The following is a 22,652-nucleotide window of genomic DNA, read 5'->3' as shown; positions in this document are numbered from 1 at the left end:
GCTGTAGAGACAGAGTATTGTGTTACTGTAGAGACAGAGTCTTGTGTTGCTGTAGAGACAGAGTCTTGTGTTACTGTAGAGACAGAGTATTGTGTTACTGTAGAGACAGAGTCTTGTGTTGCTGTAGAGACAGAGTCTTGTGTTACTGTAGACAGAGTATTGTGTTACTGTGGAGACAGAGTATTGTGTTACTGTGGAGACAGAGTATTGTGTTACTGTAGAGACAGTCTTGTTTTGCTGTAGAGACAGAGTATTGTGTTACTGTAGACAGAGTATTGTGTTACTGTGGAGACAGAGTATTGTGTTACTGTAGAGACAGAGTCTTGTGTTGCTGTAGAGACAGAGTATTGTGTTGCTGTAGAGACAGAGTCTTGTGTTACTGTAGAGACAGAGTCTTGTGTTACTGTAGAGACAGAGTATTGTGTTACTGTAGACAGAGTCTTGTGTTACTGTAGACAGAGTCTTGTGTTACTGTAGAGACAGAGTCTTGTGTTGCTGTAGAGACAGAGTCTTGTGTTACTGTAGAGACAGAGTCTTGTGTTACTGTAGAGACAAAGTCTTGTGTTACTGTAGAGACAGAGTCTTGTGTTGCTGTAGAGAAAGAGTCTTGTGTTACTGTAGAGACAGAGTCTTGTGTTGCTGTAGAGACAGAGTATTGTGTTACTGTAGAGAGAGTCTTGTGTTACTGTAGAGACAAAGTCTTGTGTTACTGTAGAGACAGAGTCTTGTGTTACTGTAGATACAGAGTATTGTGTTACTGTAGACAGAGTATTGTGTTACTGTAGACAGAGTCTTGTGTTACTGTGGAGACAGAGTATTGTGTTACTGTAGACAGAGTCTTGTGTTACTGTAGAGACAGAGTATTGTGTTACTGTAGAGACAGAGTCTTGTGTTACTGTAGACAGAGTATTGTGTTACTGTAGACAGAGTCTTGTCTTACTGTAGAGACAGAGTCTTGTGTTACTGTAGACAGAGTCTTGTGTTACTGTAGAGACAGAGTATTGTGTTACTGTAGAGACAGAGTATTGTGTTGCTGTAGAGACAGAGTCTTGTGTTACTGTAGAGACAGAGTCTTGTGTTACTGTAGACAGAGTCTTGTATTACTGTAGACAGAGTATTGTGTTACTGTAGAGACAAAGTATTGTGTTACTGTAGAGACAGAGTCTTGTGTTACTGTAGACAGAGTCTTGTGTTACTGTAGACAGAGTCTTGTGTTACTGTAGAGACAGAGTCTTGTGTTACTGTAGACAGAGTCGTGTGTTACTGTAGACAGAGTCTTGTGTTACTGTAGAGACAGAGTCTTGTGTTGCTGTAGAGACAGAGTCTTGTGTTACTGTAGACAGAGTCTTGTGTTACTGTAGAGACAGAGTCTTGTGTTACTGTAGAGACAGAGTCTTGTGTTACTGTAGATACAGAGTATTGTGTTACTGTAGACAGAGTATTGTGTTACTGTAGAGACAGAGTCTTGTGTTACTGTAGAGACAGAGTCTTGTGTTACTGTAGAGACAGAGTCTTGTGTTGCTGTAGAGACAGAGTCTTGTGTTACTGTAGACAGAGTCTTGTGTTACTGTAGACAGAGTCTTGTGTTACTGTAGACAGAGTCTTGTGTTGCTGTAGAGACAGAGTCTTGTGTTACTGTAGACAGAGTCTTGTGTTACTGTAGAGACAGAGTCTTGTGTTGCTGTAGAGACAGAGTCTTGTGTTACTGTAGAGACAGAGTCTTGTGTTACTGTAGAGACAGAGTATTGTGTTACTGTAGAGACAGAGTCTTGTGTTACTGTAGAGACAGAGTCTTGTGTTACTGTAGAGACAAAGTCTTGTGTTACTGTAGAGACAGAGTCTTGTGTTACTGTAGAGACAGAGTCTTGTGTTACTGTAGAGACAGAGTATTGTGTTACTGTAGAGACAGAGTCTTGTGTTGCTGTAGAGACAGAGTATTGTGTTACTGTAGAGACAGAGTCTTGTGTTGCTGTAGAGACAGAGTCTTGTGTTACTGTAGAGACAGAGTATTGTGTTACTGTAGAGACAGAGTCTTGTGTTGCTGTAGAGACAGAGTCTTGTGTTACTGTAGACAGAGTATTGTGTTACTGTGGAGACAGAGTATTGTGTTACTGTGGAGACAGAGTATTGTGTTACTGTAGAGACAGTCTTGTTTTGCTGTAGAGACAGAGTCTTGTGTTACTGTAGACAGAGTATTGTGTTACTGTGGAGACAGAGTATTGTGTTACTGTAGAGACAGAGTCTTGTGTTGCTGTAGAGACAGAGTATTGTGTTGCTGTAGAGACAGAGTCTTGTGTTACTGTAGAGACAGAGTCTTGTGTTACTGTAGAGACAGAGTATTGTGTTACTGTAGACAGAGTCTTGTGTTACTGTAGACAGAGTCTTGTGTTACTGTAGAGACAGAGTCTTGTGTTGCTGTAGAGACAGAGTCTTGTGTTACTGTAGAGACAGAGTCTTGTGTTACTGTAGAGACAGAGTATTGTGTTACTGTAGAGACAGAGTCTTGTGTTACTGTAGAGACAGAGTCTTGTGTTACTGTAGAGACAAAGTCTTGTGTTACTGTAGAGACAGAGTCTTGTGTTGCTGTAGAGAAAGAGTCTTGTGTTACTGTAGAGACAGAGTCTTGTGTTGCTGTAGAGACAGAGTATTGTGTTACTGTAGAGACAGAGTCTTGTGTTACTGTAGAGACAGAGTCTTGTGTTGCTGTAGAGACAGAGTCTTGTGTTACTGTAGACAGAGTCTTGTGTTACTGTGGAGACAGAGTATTGTGTTACTGTAGAGACAGAGTCTTGTGTTGCTGTAGAGACAGAGTCTTGTGTTACTGTAGACAGAGTCTTGTGTTACTGTGGAGACAGAGTATTGTGTTACTGTAGAGACAGAGTCTTGTGTTGCTGTAGAGACAGAGTATTGTGTTACTGTAGAGACAGAGTCTTGTGTTGCTGTAGAGACAGAGTCTTGTGTTACTGTAGAGACAGAGTATTGTGTTACTGTAGAGACAGAGTCTTGTGTTGCTGTAGAGACAGAGTCTTGTGTTACTGTAGACAGAGTATTGTGTTACTGTGGAGACAGAGTATTGTGTTACTGTGGAGACAGAGTATTGTGTTACTGTAGAGACAGTCTTGTTTTGCTGTAGAGACAGAGTCTTGTGTTACTGTAGGCAGAGTATTGTGTTACTGTGGAGACAGAGTATTGTGTTACTGTAGAGACAGAGTCTTGTGTTGCTGTAGAGACAGAGTATTGTGTTGCTGTAGAGACAGAGTCTTGTGTTACTGTAGAGACAGAGTCTTGTGTTACTGTAGAGACAGAGTCTTGTGTTACTGTACAGACAGAGTCTTGTGTAAAAGGGTTGTTTTCTTGGAGGAGGTAGACTCAAGGAAATGTTTACTAGAGTTTCAGTGACATGGTGGAAGCATCCAGCCCTCTCTCAGGGGAACATGTGGACCCTCCACCTCGCCCCCCTCACCCCCAGTGTTAACTGGCTGATAGCCTTTCACCCCCAGTGTTAACTGGCTGATAGCCCTCCTCACCCCTCCACCCCCAGTGGTTAACTAGCTGATAGCCCTCCTCACCCCTCCACCCCCAGTGTTAACTGGCTGATAGTCCTCCTCACCCCTCCACCCCCAGTGGTTAACTAGCTGATAGCCCTCCTCACCCCTCCACCCCCAGTGTTAACTAGCTGATAGCCCTCCTCACCCCTCCACACCCAGTGTTAACTAGCTGATCCCCCCCCCACCCTTTCACCCCCAGTGTTAACTAGCTGATAGCCCTCCTCACCCCTTCACCCCCAGTGTTAACTGGCTGATAGCCCCCTCAACCCTTCACCCCCAGTGTTAACTGGCTGATAACCTGTCACCCCAGTGTTAACTGGCTGATACCCCCTCACTCCCAGTGTTAACTGGCTGATAGCCCCCCTCATCCCCAGTGTTAACTGGCTGATAACCTGTCACCCCAGTGTTAACTGGCTGATAGCCCCCCTCATCCCCAGTGTTAACTGGCTGATAGCCCCCCTCATCCCCAGTGTTAACTGGCTGATAACCTGTCACCCCAGTGTTAACTGGCTGATACCCCCTCACTCCCAGTGTTAACTGGCTGATAGCCCCCCTCATCCCCAGTGTTAACTGGCTGATAACCCCCCTCATCCCCAGTGTTAACTGGCTGATAACCTGTCACCCCAGTGTTAACTGGCTGATACCCCCTCACTCCCAGTGTTAACTGGCTGATAGCCCCCCTCATCCCCAGTGTTAACTGGCTGATAGCCCCCCTCATCCCCAGTGTTAACTGGCTGATAGCCCCCCTCCTCCCCAGTGTTAACTGGATGATAGCCCCCCTCATCCCCAGTGTTAACTGGCTGATAGCCCCCCTCATCCCCAGTGTTAACTGGCTGATAGCCCCCCTCATCCCCAGTGTTACCTGGCTGACAGCCCCCCTCATCCCCAGTGTTAACTGGCTGATAGCCCCCCTCATCCCCAGTGTTACCTGGCTGATAGCCCCCCTCATCCCCAGTGTTAACTGGCTGATAGCCCCCCTCATCCCCAGTGTTACCTGGCTGATAGCCCCCCTCATCCCCAGTGTTAACTGGCTGATAGCCCCCCTCATCACCAGTGTTACCTGGCTGACAGCCCCCCCCCATCCCCAGTGTTAACTGGCTGATAGCCCCCCTCATCCCCAGTGTTACCTGGCTGACAGCCCCCCCCCCCCATCCCCAGTGTTAACTGGCTGATAGCCCCCCTCATCCCCAGTGTTACCTGGCTGACAGCCCCCCACATCCCCAGTGTTAACTGGCTGATAGCCCCCCTCATCCCCAGTGTTACCTGGCTGACAGCCCCCCTCATCCCCAGTGTTACCTGGCTGATAGCCCCCCTCATCCCCAGTGTTACCTGGCTGACAGCCCCCCTTATCCCCAGTGTTACCTGGCTGATAGCCCCCCTCATCCCCAGTGTTACCTGGCTGACAGCCCCCCCCCCATCCCCAGTGTTAACTGGCTGATAGCCCCCCTCATCCCCAGTGTTACCTGGCTGACAGCCCCCCTCATCCCCAGTGTTAACTGGCTGATAGCCCCCCTCATCCCCAGTGTTACCTGGCTGACAGCCCCCCTCATCCCCAGTGTTAACTGGCTGATAGCCCCCCTCATCCCCAGTGTTACCTGGCTGACAGCCCCCCTCATCCCCAGTGTTAACTGGCTGATAGCCCCCCTCATCCCCAGTGTTAACTGGCTGATAGCCCCCCTCATCCCCAGTGTTACCTGGCTGACAGCCCCCCTCATCCCTCGTCCAACCTTAAGACGCCTCTTTTCCCTCCTATTTTCCTCTGCCTTATACACTACACTATAGTAAATACCTCTATGTCCCCTCTGTCTTGTTAGGCCCCTGTGAATGCCCTTGGTGCCCCCCTCTCAGAAGGGGGTGCAGGTGGGTTGCAAGGTGAGAGAGAAGTAAGGACGTGGGAACGTGACTCCAGTCCATCTGCTCATATCCTGTAACTACAGGATGGAGACTGGACTGGACTGGAACCCTAGGTCATGCTACACTACCCCCTTCGGCTTGCCTCCACTCCTCGCCCCACTGGGTCATCTTCACGGCGGCAGCGAGAGGGAATGGCCCCCTGGGTATTGTTCCCTGCTGAGAGCTGGGACAACAAATTAAAGATCCAAGCAGAGTGCAAAATCCTTCCAGGAAAAAAAGACTGCAGAGTGTGTGACAGTGTTTGTGTGTGGAGTGGACTCCAGGCTCGGAATGCTGGGCCAGGCTGGGGCGGATGGAGGGAGTGAGAGTACAGAGGATATTTTTAGAATAATTACCTTTGTGGCTCTAGGCTGGACGTTTGTGTGGATTTAGGAGCAGGACGTAAACACAGAGAGCCAACAGAAGTGTGTGAGAATGTGTGTGTTGTGCAACGCTTCGTTTCGGGGTCCGTCTCACATCCTGAAGGGAGAGCAGGGACAAGAGGAGAGATGACTGAGGGGTTCATTTTGTTCTTTCGCTCTTTTTCAGTTTCCTGAAACTCTCTTTGGAAATTCCTTCATTCACCTGATAAAGTACAAGTAGCCCACTTCTCTCACCTGGATGTTGTTGCATTGTAAAGGTCAAACTGTGCAGTCTCTGCACACAGAAGACGCAACCTACGTACAACACCACTGTTAACAGATCTGCCTGAGGGGCATGCCTTGCCCTGCTAGCACCAGTCAGTCCTGGCCAGCCCATTACTCCTGGCACCTCATCGTCCTCTGGCCTGAAGGCCGGCTGGTTAAGGAATCAGGAGGAGTTTGGCAGCCAGATCGCCTCCAGGAGAGGATAGGAGTGAGGGGTGTGTGAGTAGGGGGAGGGGGGCGGAGGCAGGGGGCCCTCCAGACCCCACGTCCTGTCTCCGGGGGTAACAACAGTGCCAACAGAGGAAACTGCAGGCGCCGCTCACTCGGAGCATGGCAGTAAAAAATAGGTATCACTGACACACTGAGACGCTGCCACAAACATACATACACACTGAGACACTGCCACAAACATACACACACACACACTGAGACGCTGCCACAAACATACATACACACTGAGACGCTGCCACAAACACACATACACACTGAGACCCTGCCACAATCACACACACACACTGAGACGCTGCCACAAACACACACACACACACTGAGACGCTGCCACAAACACACACACACACTGAGACGCTGCCACAAACACACATACACACTGAGACGCTGCCACAAACATACATACACACTGAGACGCTGCCACAAACATACATACACACTGAGACGCTGCCACAAACACACATACACACTGAGACGCTGCCACAAACAGACATACACACTGAGACGCTGCCACAAACACACATACACACTGAGACGCTGCCACAATCACACATACACACTGAGACGCTGCCACAATCACACATATACACTGAGACGCTGCCACAAACATGCATACACACACACTGAGACGCTGCCACAAACACACATACACACTGAGACGCTGCCACAATCACACACACACACTGAGACGCTGCCACAAACACACACACACACACTGAGACGCTGCCACAAACACACATACACACTGAGATGCTGCCACAATCACACACACACACACTGAGACGCTGCCACAAACACACATACACACTGAGACGCTGCCACAAACACACATACACACTGAGACGCTGCCACAAATACACACACACACACTGAGACGCTGCCACAAACACACATACACACTGAGACGCTGCCACAAACACACACACACACACTGAGACGCTGCCACAAACACACATACACACTGAGACGCTGCCACAAACACACATACACACTGAGACGCTGCCACAATCACACACACACTGAGACGCTGCCACAAACACACATACACACTGAGACGCTGCCACAAACACACATACACACTGAGACGCTGCCACAAACACACATACACACTGACACGCTGCCACAAACATACACACACACACTGAGACGCTGCCACAAACATACACACACACACACACACACTGAGACACTGCCACAAACATACACACACACACTGAGACGCTGCCACAAACATACACACACACTGAGACGCTGCCACAAACATACACACACACTGAGACGCTGCCACAAACACACTTCCACACACATCCGCAGACTGACACAAACATACATACACACACACTGCACTTCATTGCACTTACGTACACTCCCTCGCCACTCAGGCAGCAACACTCACAAACATATCCACACACTTCCACACACATCCGCAGACTGACAAACAAACGGACACACACACTCCAAGGCAGGACGGTTGCCAAGATAAGAACAATGTGTTGAATGATCTGTACTAGCAGAAACAACATGACTGTGACTTGTGTACAGATGAGAGTGCTGATGGAGAAACAGAGAGAAGTGTTTTGTTCTAAGATGTAGTCAGGAGTGCTAGTAGTGGAAATAGTGAAGGGAACTCACCTTGACCAATGACACGGTGGCGTCAGGGTGGGTGACCCTACAGGGGAAGACCAGAGGCTGGCTCTCCTTGATATACACCACGTCTGGACTGTTATTCTGCTCCTCCACAAATGGCCGCTGTCTGTCTGAAACCACAACACTGAGGTTAGGGATAGGTACACACAAACACACACACACACACACACACACACACACACACACACACACACACACACACACACACACTTAATACCCGTTCAGCAAATAGTCTCCTGGAGTCAACAATAAACACACACAGATTGTTTCGAGGCAATCAAACAGCCTGTGATCCTTCCAGGTACATTACCCCCTCCACACCCACCCTCTAATATTCCTGTGCCATTGAAAGGCGTGGGCGGGTGGAGCTCACCTCATTGTTTGTCAGCTACTGTACTGTGTTATTCAAGGAAAGTATAATCTCTGAACATTTGAACAAAAGTACCCCAAGGACTAGTGGCCTGGACCGCAGGGCTTCCTCCTGCTGCTTTGATTACATATGAAGGAGCTAGCGAGGGGGCAGGATAGTGAGAGCAGAGAGGGGCAGGAGGGTGAGAGCAGAGGGGGGCAGGAGGGTGAGAGCAGAGAGGGGCAGGAGGGTGAGAGCAGAGAGGGGCAGGATAGTGAGAGCAGAGAGGGGCAGGAGGGTGAGAGCAGAAAGGGGCAGGATAGTGAGAGCAGAGATGGGCAGGAGGGTGAGAGCAGAGAGGGACAGGAGGGGCAGGAGGGTGAGAGCAGAGAGGGGCAGGAGGGGCAGGAGGGTGAGAGCAGAGAGGGACAGGAGGGTGAGAGCCGAGAGGGGCAGGAGGGTGAGAGCAGAGAGGGGCAGGAGGGGCAGGAGGGTGAGAGCAGAGAGGGAGAGGAGGGTGAGAGCAGAGAGGGGCAGGAGGGTGAGAGCAGAGAGGGGCAGGAGGGTGAGACCAGAAAGGGGCAGGAATGGGGCAGGAGGGTGAGAGAAGAGAGGGGCAGGAGGGGCAGGAGGGTGAGAGCAGAGAGGGGCAGGAGCGGCAGGAGGGTGAGAGCAGAGAGGGGCAGGAGGGGCAGGAGGGTGAGAGCAGAGAGGGGCAGGAGGGTGAGAGCCGAGAAGGGCAGGAGGCTGCGAGCAGAGAGGGGCAGGAGGGGCAGGAGGGTGAGACCAGAGAGGGGCAGGAGGGGCACGAGGGTGAGAGCAGAGAGGGGCAGGAGGGTGAGAGCAGAGAGGGACAGGAGGGCAGGAGGGTGAGAGCAGAGAGGGGCAGGAGGGTGAGAGCAGAGAGGGGCAGGAGGGGCAGGAGGGTGAGAGCAGAGAGGGGCAGGAGGGGCAGGAGGGTGAGAGCAGAGAGGGGCAAGAGGGTGAGAGCAGAGAGGGGCAGGAGGGTGCGAGCAGAGAGGGGCAGGAGGGTGCGAGCAGAGAGGGGCAGGAGGGGCAGGAGGGTGAGACCAGAGAGGGGCAGGAGGGGCAGGAGGGTGAGACCAGAGAGGGGCAGGAGGGTGAGAGCAGAGAGGGGCAGGAGGGTGTGAGCAGAGAGGGGCAGGAGGGGCAGGAGGGTGAGAGCAGAGAGGGGCAGCAGGGGTAGGAGGGTGAGAGCAGAGTGGGGCAGGAGGGGCAGGAGGGTGAGAGCAGAAAGTGGCAGGAGGGGCAGGAGGGTGAGAGCAGAAATGGGCAGTAGAGAGAGCAGAGAGGGGCAGTAGAGTGAGAGCAGAGCGGGTGATGGAGTCAGACGCCTAATGGACTTGGCAGCCAGAGTGATTGATGGGCCCCAGGGCTCCTATTGGCCAAACCGTAGCCCCACCCTGTGACCCTGGCACCTCTGGTGCCGCTATCTCCTCTGGCCCCTGGCCCAGCTCCATGCCTAGCCAGCCTCTACCAAGGACAGGGAAAGGCAGAGTGGGGCAGACAGGGCTGTCAAGGTGTCTCCTCTGCCCTTGGATGTCCCTGAATCATGAATCCTGCCTGGCCTTCATCCTATTTCACCCCCCTTACCCTCCCACCTTCCACTCCTGTCACCTTTGAACAGAACCAGAGACCCCCCCCCGTCTATAGACCTCCAGCTCCCCTCCCACCTCCACCCCCTGCGGCCTCCTCCCGTCCCCAAGCACAGGATGCTGTGAGCAGGGCTGAGGGGAGCAGATAAGCCTGGTGCCCTGGGAAACTCTGCCCAAACCTGAGCATTTCAGCAGCTGGGCTATTCCTGGCCCCGAGGACTAAGGTAGCACGTAAACGAAAGTAAAAAGCTTTTATATATAGACCTGGTAGAGGGAGGGAGGGAGGGAGGGAGGGAGGGAGGGAGGGAGGGAGGGAGGGAGGGAGGGAGGGAGGGAGGGAGGGAGGGAGGGAGGGAGGGAAGCTGAGAAAACTGTGCCAGAGTCATTAGGATGTATTGTTGGTACAAACAGTGCTGAGATATACATTTCTCTCTGGTATTGGTGTGTATTTAGCACCCACTATGTTTTGTTTAACCTAAGCATATAAACAATGACCATTCCATCAGAGAGGGGGGATATAGAGAGAGAGAGAGAGAGAGAAAGAGAGAGAGAGAGAGAGAGAGAGAGAGAGAGAGAGAGAGAGAGAGAGAGAGAGAGAGAGAGAGACCACTCCATCAATGGGGAAGAGAGAGAGGGAGGGAGTGGGGGGAGAGAGAGGGGGAGGAGGGAAAGAGGGGGAGAGATAAAGAGAGAGGGTGAGAGAGAAAGTGTAATTGAGAAAGAGAGCGAGCGAGAGGGAGAGAGAGCGAGACAGAGAGAGTCCATCAGTGAGAAAGAGGTGGACAGATGTTTCATATCCTAAACCTTATTTCCATTTCCTGAGCTCTAGCATTTGTGACGGAGTGACACTGACAGGGATTTGGGAGTACAGGACACTGTAATGAGTTGGTAGTTGTTAAATGTTACCTGTGACATAGATGTAGACAGCACTCTGCCTGCGGGTCCGCTGGCTGTACCGACACCGGAACGATCCTGTGTGCTGGGCCTGGGCTGAGCTAATAATCAGTTGGCTGCAGTAATGCTGGCTCTGCCTCCCACAGCGAGAATCCTCCAATTGCACACTCTCTTTATCTCTGGCCACACCTCCAGGGAACACCCACGACAGCTCCCACCGACCCCTGATTGGTGAAAGGTAGATTGCTGTAAAACATTCCATCTCTCTCATTGCATCACAACTTCTGAAAGCTGACCATAAGAAGGTGTATGTTAAAGCTAATCTGATCAGTGAATAAGTCTAGGCAGACAATCTTTCCTTTATCTTGACATTTCCCACTTGACCCCTTTCACTAACCTACAACCCACACACCCCGACCCCCAACCAGCGCTCACTGATCTGCACTGACTGCCCGCCCACCCACCCACCCCATCCACCTATCACCTCTGACCTCTAACCTTTGACTCCAGAGAGACTCACCTGCAGTGGATCGTCAGCGTCTGGTTGGCCTCCAGGACCAGCTGTCGACTCTTCACATCCAGAACAGGAACACTGAACTTCCCCTTAGGCTCCCTATCCACTTTACCTGGGAGAGAGAACAGAGATTATGTCTTATTGGCTTTACCTGGGAGAGAGAACAGAGATGATGTCTTATCCACTTTACCTGGGAGAGAGAACAGAGATGATGTCTTATTGGCTTTACCTGGGAGAGAGAACAGAGATGATGTCTTATTGGCTTTACCTGGGAGAGAGAACAGAGATGATGTCTTATTGGCTTTACCTGGGAGAGAGAACAGAGATGATGTCTTATTGGCTTTACCTGGGAGAGAGAACAGAGATGATGTCTTATTGGCTTTACCTGGGAGAGAGAACAGAGATTATGTCTTATTGGCTTTACCTGGGAGAGAGAACAGAGATGATGTCTTATTGGCTTTACCTGGGAGAGAAAACAGAGATGATGTCTTATTGGCTTTACCTTGGAGAGAGAACAGAGATGATGTCTTATTGGCTTTACCTGGGAGAGAAAACAGAGATTATGTCTTATTGGCTTTACCTGGGAGAGAGAACAGAGATGATGTCTTATTGGCTTTACCTGGGAGAGAGGACAGAGATGATGTCTTATTGACTTTACCTGGGAGAGAGAACAGAGATGATGTCTATTGGCTTTACCTGTGAGAGAGAACAGAGATGACGTCTTATTGGCTTTACCTGGGAGAGAGAACAGAGAAGATGTCTTATTGGCTTTACCTGGGAGAGAGAACAGAGGAGATGTCTAAGTGGCTTTACCTGGGAGAGAGAACAGAGATGATGTCTTATTGGCTTTACCTGGGAGAGAGAACAGAGGAGATGTCTAAGTGGCTTTACCTGGGAGAGAGAACAGAGATGTCTTAAAGGCTGCAGGCCAGGCAGGCCCCCATACATTGCTCTTTGCTCATAACAATCAGTGACTGATCAACATATTTCCTCTGGAAAATCTGAATCAATTTATATATATATACTCATATGTACAGGTTGAATTTCGCAAAACTACTAGCCACTACGATGGCACACAAGTGATAACAACACAATAGTCAACCACTCCCACCATATTAGCCAATAATACCACTGACCACTCACTGTTACACTACTGACCATAGCTCTGGTCCAGGGGGTTAGTGTGAATTATTTCCTTGGTGAAGGAATGCACACTAACACCCTGGTCCAGAGCTATGCTGGCCACAACAACATGAACCAATAAATAACAGAGAACAATACAACAACTGACCACAACACTAGTGGTGTTGACAGATCAACTGACAGCTTCATCATAGACATTCCCAGGCAGAAACACCAGACCCTCGTCACCTCCTTGTTCCCATGCCACTAAACCACTTGAGGACCAAAGTGGAAATGCGTAAGCAGTGTCACTTTTGTTTATTAAATAAAAGCAACGCTCTACTCCATGGTAAGTGAGGTTTATTAATGAGAGATAAATGGTGCTGTCCATCCACCCTTCCTTCCTCTCAGTCCAAACGGAAAAATTCACACAGACACGTCCTTAAACCAGCCAACTCATGAATGGAACCTAATCACGCTGTTGGATCCTATTGGAACATACACAAACCTAATTCACTATACTGTGTACTTGATTAAACTGATATAGCTATGACAGGAAAAAAGGAAATTATGCATAGCAATGTACTGAGTGATCTAAAAATCTATTTCTAGGAAATCAAGTGTGTTTTTACTGTTGCAGCCATTATTTAAAGGAGATGATTTACATGTTACAAATGACCAATGAGTTGTGGCTTGAGCCAACAGCAGGGTATGGATGACTTTAATGATGTGGTCTATAACTCGTCATAGTACAGTAGACTGGGGGGGGACTTCCCATGTCCTCAGGTCTTCTAACAGTCATTTCACTCTCCTGCTTTGAGTAAAGTCTTTCTTTGGGTCCTCCACGTCATAACCAGCATGTCAAGCACTTTCAATTTACCAAAAGTGTGCCAGTATGCTATCCTCTCTACTATCTTCCTGATCAAACACATCATTGCCCTATGACCATTATCTGACCCCTCAGTGACTAGCAACCCTCAAATGAGGTTGACCTTATGATGATGCATGAGTTGAGTTCCACCTCAGCTGGACAATATGAATGTAACCCCATTACTACTATTCATTGTCTTGGTTACCAGTGGATGCTCTAATTTGACTCACTCTGGTAGTTTCCTCTGCTTCCACTCTGAGTCATGCACACACACGCACACGCACACACACGCACACACACACACACACACACACACACACACACACACACACACACACACACACACACACACACACACACACACACACACACACACACACACACACACACACACACAAACACACATACATACAAATACACACACCCAGAGTCCTGCAGCAGAGTCTATATGTCGGGGTAAATAGATTAAAGGAGGAAGGGAAGTCAAGTCTATCTCAGCACGGACCCAAGGGGCATTTCAACAGGCTGTGAATTGGACAGAAAGTCACTTCCCATTTCATTCAATACAGCTGGAGCTTTCATCCAACAAACCCTAGTGTAGGATCTCATGCACTTCAAGGACATGGTCGTTTGAAACCCCAGAATGGGCCTGCACGACAGGAATAAGTTCATGAGCTGAATGTAGATTACATTTTTTTTAAATGGACATGTTTTCCTCATGTGTTGTACATATTATTCCAATTATTTAAACCACAGAAGTTATTTTACATAGTGTGGTGACACTTGCATATCATTAGAGGGAAATAATAATGCTTGACCTTTGATATCTTGTGTTCACATGGTACAAATCATTCTTTTCAGATCCTTATCTGACTTACCTAGTTAAGTACAGACTTGCCTAGTTAAATACAGACTTGCCTAGTTAAGTACAGACTTACCTAGTTAAGTACAGACTTGCCTAGTTAAATACAGACTTACCTAGTTAAATACTGACTTACCTAGTTAAGTACAGACTTACCTAGTTAAATACAGACTTGCCTAGTTATGTACAGACTTACCTAGTTAAATACAGAAGAAAAAAGTCTGACACACAAAATAACACAGTATTTAGAAATGGAAACAGTATGGTAAATCCCAGCTAGCACATTTGGTTCCTTGGAAGTTGTGGGAGCGTAAGTCTTTGGTTCCCCATTGGTTCTGGGAATGAAGCCATAAATGTTGTTTCCTGCCCGTATAAACTGAACGTTCTATGGTTCCCTGCAAGTTTTCCTGGGAAGTTTTATCAGCGCTCTGAGAAATTATATTATAGGTTATTTGAATGTAAATAAATAAAGTTAAGAGAGCATGTTGCAATAAGACTTCTAATAACATGGCTAGCTTATTTTGGGTTAACTGTTTTGAACTCCAAGCACAGATAGGACACATGGTAACTAATTTGCTTAGGCATTAATTATGCAAACACATTAACTTTTTATTGTGGCATGAAGTCAGTGAGATTCAAACCAACACACCTGAACACAAGAAAAGAGAGAGTATTTCTCCGCTGAGAACAGAATGTATGTTCTTAAATAACATTCTTCGAACATTCTTTGAATGTTACTAATGTTTTCTTGTGGTTTTTATAGAAAGTTTTCTTAATGTTCTGAGAACATGACTTGAAAGAGAACCATGAGGAAACCTGTAGAAAACATTATGCTGAAGTACTGAAATTCACACAGAAGAACGTTGTTTCTTAACATTCTTGGAACAATTTGAGATCCTTACTTTAAATAGAACAATGAAGAAACCTATAGGAAGCGCTATGCTTAAGTACTGGAATTCCATAGAGGTGAATAGAGGACTCATCTTTATATCTGTGACATTATAGCATCTGTGAAAGCATGGGCAGTGCCATTGAGGCTACAACCCTTAGGAATCCCCACCTAGTTGACTACTTTTAAATGGTGGATGCTTGGTGGAAGCCCATGCTAAAACTGCCTTTTGGCCACCAGAGGCCTCAATCATTCTCTATGTGAAATTCCCACCTAAGAAACATATAGTTCTCAGATCATTATTTGCTACATGGGTACCCTGCACCATTTGTTTACATTCATGTTAGTGAGCATTTCTCCTTTGCCAAAATAATCCATCCACCTGACAGGTGTGGCATATCAAGAATCTGATTAAACAGCATGATCATTACACAGGTGCACCTTGTGCTGGGGACAATAAAAGGGCACTTTACATGTGTAGTTTTGTCACACAACACAATGCCACAGATGTCTCAAGTTTTAAGGAAGCTACAATTGGCATGTTGACTGCAGGAATGTCCACCAGAGCGGTTGCCAAACAATTTAATGTTCATTTATCTACCATAAGCCACCTTCAACATAGTTTGGGAGAATTTGGAAATCCAACTGGCCTCACAAACACTGACCACATGTATGGCGTCATGTGGGTGAGCGGTTTGCTGATGTCATCAACGTTGTGAACAGAGTGCCCTACGGTGGCACTGGGGTTATGGTATGGGCAGAAATAAGCTACAGACAACAAACACAATAGCATTTGATCGGTGGCAAGTTGAATTCACAAAAATACCTTAACGAGATCCTAAGGCCCATTATGAGGCCCATTTTTTAAAGGTATCTGCATATCTGCATTCTGTATTCCCAGTCATGTGACATCCATAGATCAGGGCCTAATGAATGTATTTCTATTGACTGATTTCATCATATGAACTGTAACTCAGTAGAATCTTTGACCTTTTTGCAATTAATTAAATTGTTGCATGTTGCGTTTATATTTTTGTTCAGTATAGTATAAAGTTGTTGACCAATAACCATATGCGCTGCGTCCATACTTTACGCACACAGGAGCCAGTTCGAGCCAGTTCACCTCAGTTTCCTCCCCGTGCGTCTGTTTTAGCTATAAGCACTGATTAGCGCCAGTTCCTGCGCTCTAGAAAGTTTCCTTGCGCTGGTCATGACCCCACACTCATTTATATTAGAACTTCCATTTCACAAACTCATCAGCGTCAGGAAGTAGCCTGTGTGTGCCGATTCAACCCGGGTCAAAGAGCGCACAGAAAGGCGGATACAAAGCAGGGCCACAGAGGTCTCCGTTATCTAAACAACTATCCCACAGGACAAGGCTTATCTACTAAACAACAGTTAGCTGTAAAAGAAGCGCACTTCTTCAACCACCCGTGCTATATGACCACACTGATATCTCAATGGGCCGATTAATGAGACAGTCGACGGAATAGCGCCAAGAAGACTTGGTCCGTTAAGTTCAAAGCTCGGGATGCTGGCTAAACTGTCTGCCAAGTGCCAAGTGTTTGAAGAATGTTCCCCTGGCGTCAATACTATCTCTTTACTGTGACAATACGCACGTTCCTCCTGATTATGGTGGCAATCCATCTTACATGGTATTGCACAATAGGACTACTACTAATAGATGGCAAGTTGGCAACCTATGCGCACATCCTGCGTCAAGGATTTAGACAATAATTGCGCATCATGCCTCAATGTGTCCATAATACATTGATGAAGAAATATTGATATTTATTTAAAACATGAACACATTAAATCATAAATATAAGCACACTTGAATATGGAATAATTTGTGGGATTTGTCCTTAGGCGACCGATAGTTTCATCAATCAGTGAACTCTCTACTTACCTTTTGCAAGCGCACTGCCAGACAATCCACATAGAACCATGAAGATAAAGCAAATCATGTTGTCTGTCTTCCCCGTTGCACTGAAGAGCTATGCAAGAAGAAACGTGTAACAGAAGGTTTAGTCCTTATTCTCCAGAGAATAGAAAGCTACAGACCGCACAGCATCAGCGCGCTTATCGCTGCTGATTCGCATTGATTCTGACGAGTAGGAGAGGTTTCCCGAATAGAGGAAAGGAGAACCGTGGGAGACGCTACAGAACACCGCGCATCAACTCCAGTAAACTTTTTTCCCAATGTGAGCGTGGGCACCGGTTTTATACAGTTCCCATAGCAAGCGGATAACGGGCCTTCCCGTGACGTCCCATCGCCACACCCATGGCGCGTAAAAGCCGAGTTCCACCCGAACAGTACCCATTCTTACACAGTCACTCTAGACTAATTGAAACAATGAAGATGATGCATTGATACTGATACCCTGTCTGACCCACAAACATCATACGATTTACTCAAAAACAGTGAGTCAACATAAGCATACCCAAGCAATTACGCGCCACTGCTGCCTAAATCGCAGTGACCTGGGTGGCTGCTGGAAAAGTGGCACGTAGGCAATAGGGTATATCGCCAACAGGTGAGACTTTCTTGGGACAATTACCAGCTTTTATCCTATAAAACACCACCAATGTCTATCTACTGTATCTCCCCCACCCAGGTCCCATATGACAGTGGTGGGTGTATGCCCATGGCATTACCTTACCTGGTGTCAGGGACACACATAATTCATTCACTTATTCATGGCAACAGCATGACAGTAGGGGTGGCAAGAGTTTTGACTAGATGGTACACAGCTACCGACTGAAGTGATCTTTCATATCAGGTTATGAGAACATACGCTGCAGGTTAGGATAATCAACCGAGCAGGTCATGATAATTACGTTAAGGTTAGGAAAAAGGTTAGGGTGGTTAGGACTGGCTAAAATGCTATCCTAACCTGCTATGAAAAGTCACTTCCGTCCATAGCTGAACACCATCAAGCCACAAATTGACCACTTCGTCTATAAAAAGTGGTCAGATTGAGCAGATGCTAAACTACAGGACAGTTTTGCGAGCACAGACTGGCATTGAGGAGTACACCACATCAGTTACTGGCTTATTATCAATAAGTACATCGAGGACATTGTCCCCACAGTGACTGTACGTACATACCCCAACCAGAAGCCATGGATAACAGGCAGCATTCGCACTGAGCTAAAGGGTAGAGCTGCAGCTTTCAAGGAGTGGGACTCTAACCCGGAAGCTCATAAGAAATCTCGCCATGTCCTCCGACGAACCATCAAACAGGCAAAGAGTCAATACAGGACTAAGATCGAATCGTACTTCACCGGCTCTGACGCTCGTCGGATGTGGCAGGGCCTGCAAGCTATTACAGACTACAAAGGGAAGCACAGCCGAGAGCTGCCCAGTGCCACGAGCCAGACAGGCTCAATTACTTCTATGCTCTTTTTGAGGCAGGTAACACTGCCAACTGGCAGTACTACGAGCATGCGCTGACCAACTGGCAAGTGTCTTCACTGATGTTTTCAACCTCTCCCTGTCTGAGTCTGTAATACCAACATATTTAAAGCAGATCACCATAGAACAAGAACACTAAGGTAACCTGCCTAAATAACTACAGACCCGTAGCACTCACGTCTGTAGCCATGAAATGCTTGAAAGGCTGGTCATGGCTCACATCAACACCATTATCCCAGAAACACTAGACTCACTCCAATTTGCACTCCAACAGATCCACAGATGATGCAATCTCTATTGCAATCCACACTGACCTTTCACACCTGGACAAAAGGAACACCTATTTGAGAATGCTATTCTCTCTCTCTGAGGACCTCCGCCCTAGGACCATGCCTCAGGACTACCTGGCATGATGACTCCTTGCTGTCCCCAGTCCACCTGGCCATGCTGCTGCTCCAGTTTCATCTGTTCTGCCTCCGGCTATGGAACCCTGACCTGTTCACCGGATGTGCTACCTGTCCCAGACCTGCTGTTTTCAACTCTAGAGACAGCAGGAGCGGTAGAGATACTCTCAATGATCGGCTATGAAAAGCCAACTGACACTTACTCCTGAGGTGCTGACATGTTGCACCCTCGACAACTACTGTGATTATTATTATTTGACCATGCTGGTCATTTATGAATATTTAAACATCTTGGCCATGTTCTGTTATAATCTCCACCCGGCACAGCCAGAAGAGGAGCCTTTTAGCCTGGTTCCTCTCTAGGTTTCTTCCTAGGTTTTGGCCTTTCTATGGAGTTTTTCCTAGCCACCGTGCTTCTACACCTGCATTGCTTGCTGTTTGGGGTTTTAGCCTGGGTTTCCGTACAGCACTTTGAGATATCAGCTGATGTATGAAGGGCTATATAAATACATTTGATTTGATTTGATATTCATTGACTACAGCTCAGCGTTCAACACCATAGTGCCCTCAAAGCTTATCACTAAGCTAAGGACCGTGGGACTAAACATCTCCCTCTGCAACTGGATCCTGGACTTCCTGACGGTCAGCCCCCAGGTGGTAAGGGTAGGTAACAACATATCCGCAATGCTGATCTTCAACACAGGGGCCCCTCAGGGGTGAATGCTCAGTCTCCTCCTGTACTCCCTGTTCACTCATGACTGCATGGCCAGGCACGACTCCAACACCATCATTAAGTTTGCTGATGACACAACAGTGTTAGGCCTGATCACTGACAACAACGAGAGAGCCTATAGGGAGAAGGTCAGAAACCTGCCCGCGTGGTGCAAGGACCACAACCTCTCCCTCAACAAGATCAAGACAAAGGAGATGAATGTGGACTACAGGAAAAGGAGGACCAAGCACACCCCCATTCTCATCAACAGGGCTGTAGTGGAGCAGGATGAGAGCTTCAAGTTTTTTGGCGGCCACATCACCAACAAACTAACATGGTCCAAACACACCAAGACAGTCGTGAAGAGGGCACAACAAAATATATTCCCCCTCAGGGGACTGAAAAGATTTGGCATGGGTCCTCAGATCCTCAAAAGGTTTTGCAGCTGCACCATTAAGAGCATCCTGACGGGTTGCATCACCGCCTGGTATGGCAACTGCTCGGCCTCTGACCGCAAGGCACTAAAGAGGGTAGTGTGTACTGCCCAGTACATCACCGGGGCCTAGATTCCTGCCATCCAGGGCCTTGATACCAGACGGTGTCAGAGGAAGGCCCTAAAAATGGTGAAATACTTTTTTGCCCCCCCATTGCTGCTATTCTCTGTTATTATCTATATATAGCCACTTTAAGAACTCCACATACTTGTACGTATTACCTCAATTACCTCGACACCGGTGCCCCTGCACATTGACTCTGTACCGGTTCCCCCTGTATATAGCATCCACATTGACTGTGTACCCGTACCCCCTGTATATAGCATCCACATTGACTCTGTACCGGTGCCCCCTGTATATAGCATCCACATTGACTGTGTACCCGTACCCCCTGTATATAGCATCCACATTGACTGTGTACCCGTACCCCCTGTATATAGCATCCACATTGACTCTGTACCCGTACCCCCTGTATATAGCATCCACATTGACTGTGTACCCGTACCCCCTGTATATAGCATCCACATTGACTGTGTACCCGTACCCCCTGTATATAGCATCCACATTGACTCTGTACCGGTGCCCCCTGTATATAGCATCCACATTGACTGTGTACCCGTACCCCCTGTATATAGCATCCACATTGACTGTGTACTGGTACCCCCTGTATATAGCCTCCACATTGACTGTGTACCCGTACCCCCTGTATATAGCATCCACATTGACTGTGTACTGGTACCCCCTGTATATAGCATCCACATTGACTGTGTACCCGTACCCCCTGTATATAGCATCCACATTGACTGTGTACCGGTTCCCCCTGTATATAGCCCCGCTATTGTTATTTACTGCTGCTCTTTAATCATTTGTCATACTTATCTCTTACTTTTTTAGGTATTTTTCTTAAATCTGTATTGTTGGTTAAGGGCTTGTAAGTAAATATTTCACTGTAAGGTGTTGTAACCTGTAACCTGTTGTATTTGGCGCATGTGACAAATACAATTTGATTTGATTTGAGTGCTCATATTAAAAGTGTGCACGAGTCACGGTGTACATTCTTTTTATAATCGTTTCAACTATACTGAACAAAAATACAAAGGCAACATGCCAAAATGTCAAAGATTTTACTGAGTTACAGTATATATAAGGAAATTCACTCAATTGAAATACGTTCATTAGGCGCTAATCTATGGATTTCACATGACTGGGAATATGCTTCCGATGGTCACAGATACCTTAAAAAAAGGAAGGGGCGTGGATGAAAAACACCTGTCAGTATCTGGTGTCACCACCATTTGCCTCATGTTGCGCAACACACCTCATTACCATAGAGTTGATCAGGCTGTTGATTGTGGCCTGTGGAATTTGGTCTCACTCCTCTTCAACTGCTGTGCAAAGTTGCTGGATATTTATTTCTTTAATTTAACCTTTATTTTACCAGGTAAGTTAACAGCAATGACCTGAGGAATAGTTACAGGGGAGAGGAGGGGGATGAATGAGCCAATTGGAAGCAGGGGATGATTAGGTGGACATGATAGTATAAAGGCCAAATTGGGAATTTAGCCATGACACCAGGGTTAACACCCCTACTCTTATGATAAGTGCCATGGGACCTTCAGTGACCACAAAGAGTCAGGACACCCGTTTAACATCCCATCCGAAAGAGGGTACCCTACACAGGGTAATGTTCCCAACCACTACCTCAGTGCATTGGGATATGTTTTTAGACCAGAGGAAAGAGTGCCTCCAACACCACTTCCAGCAGCATCTGGTCTACCATCCAGGGACCAATCCTGCTTAGCTTCAGAGGCAAGCCAGCAGTGGGATGCAGGATGGTATGCTGCTGGCAAATACTGGCGGGAAATGAAACATGCTGTCGTACACATCGATCCAGAGCATCCCAAACATGCTCAATGGGTGATATGTCTGGTGAGTTTGCAGGCCATGGAAGAACTGGGACATTTTCAGCTTCCAGGAATTTTGTACAGATCCTTGCGACATGGGGTTGAGCATTATCATGCTGAAACATGAGGTGATGACGGCGGATGAATGGCACGACAATGGGCATCAGGACCTCACCACGGTATCTCTGTGCATTCAAATTTCCATCGATAAAATGCAATGTGTTTGTTGTCCATAGCTTATGCCTGTCCATTCTATAACCCCACCGCCACGATGGGGCACTCTGTTCACAACATTGACATCAGCAAACCGCTCGCCCACACGGCTCCATACACACTGTCTACCATCTGCCCAGTACAGTTGAAACCGGGTTCCATCCGTGAAAAGCCTTCTTCTCCGGGTGTCAGTGGCCATTGAAGATGAGTATTTGTCCACTGAAGTCAGTTTTGATGAACTGTAGTCAGGTCAAGACCCTGGTGAGGACGATGAGCACACAGATGAGCTTCCCTGAGATGGTTTTTGACAGTTTGTGTGAAAAATGATTTGGTTGTGCAAATCCACAGTTTCATCAGCTGTCCAGGTGGTCTCAGACGATCCCGCAGGTGAAGAAGCTGGATGTGGTCCTGGGCCTGCGTGGTTACA

The 22,652-nt window shown here is 47.6% G+C and overlaps 1 protein-coding gene across 1 annotated transcript in view; it reads right to left on the bottom strand.

Moving 5' to 3' along the window:
- Positions 1-17,262, bottom strand: part of LOC110535338 (fms related receptor tyrosine kinase 3) — a 102,563-nt gene extending 85,301 nt beyond the window's left edge. The window contains 4 exon segments of the mRNA XM_036936644.1: positions 7,949-8,073; positions 10,835-11,046; positions 11,343-11,448; positions 16,990-17,262. Coding sequence (XP_036792539.1) covers positions 7,949-8,073; positions 10,835-11,046; positions 11,343-11,448; positions 16,990-17,047 — 501 coding nt within the window. The 5' untranslated portion in view covers positions 17,048-17,262.
- Between the last annotated feature and the right edge of the window lie 5,390 nt (positions 17,263-22,652).

This window comes from Oncorhynchus mykiss, chromosome 11 (genome assembly GCF_013265735.2).
Source record: "Oncorhynchus mykiss isolate Arlee chromosome 11, USDA_OmykA_1.1, whole genome shotgun sequence".
NCBI classification, from domain to species: Eukaryota; Metazoa; Chordata; class Actinopteri; order Salmoniformes; family Salmonidae; genus Oncorhynchus; species Oncorhynchus mykiss.
This window is presented reverse-complemented; position numbering and strand designations above follow the sequence as displayed.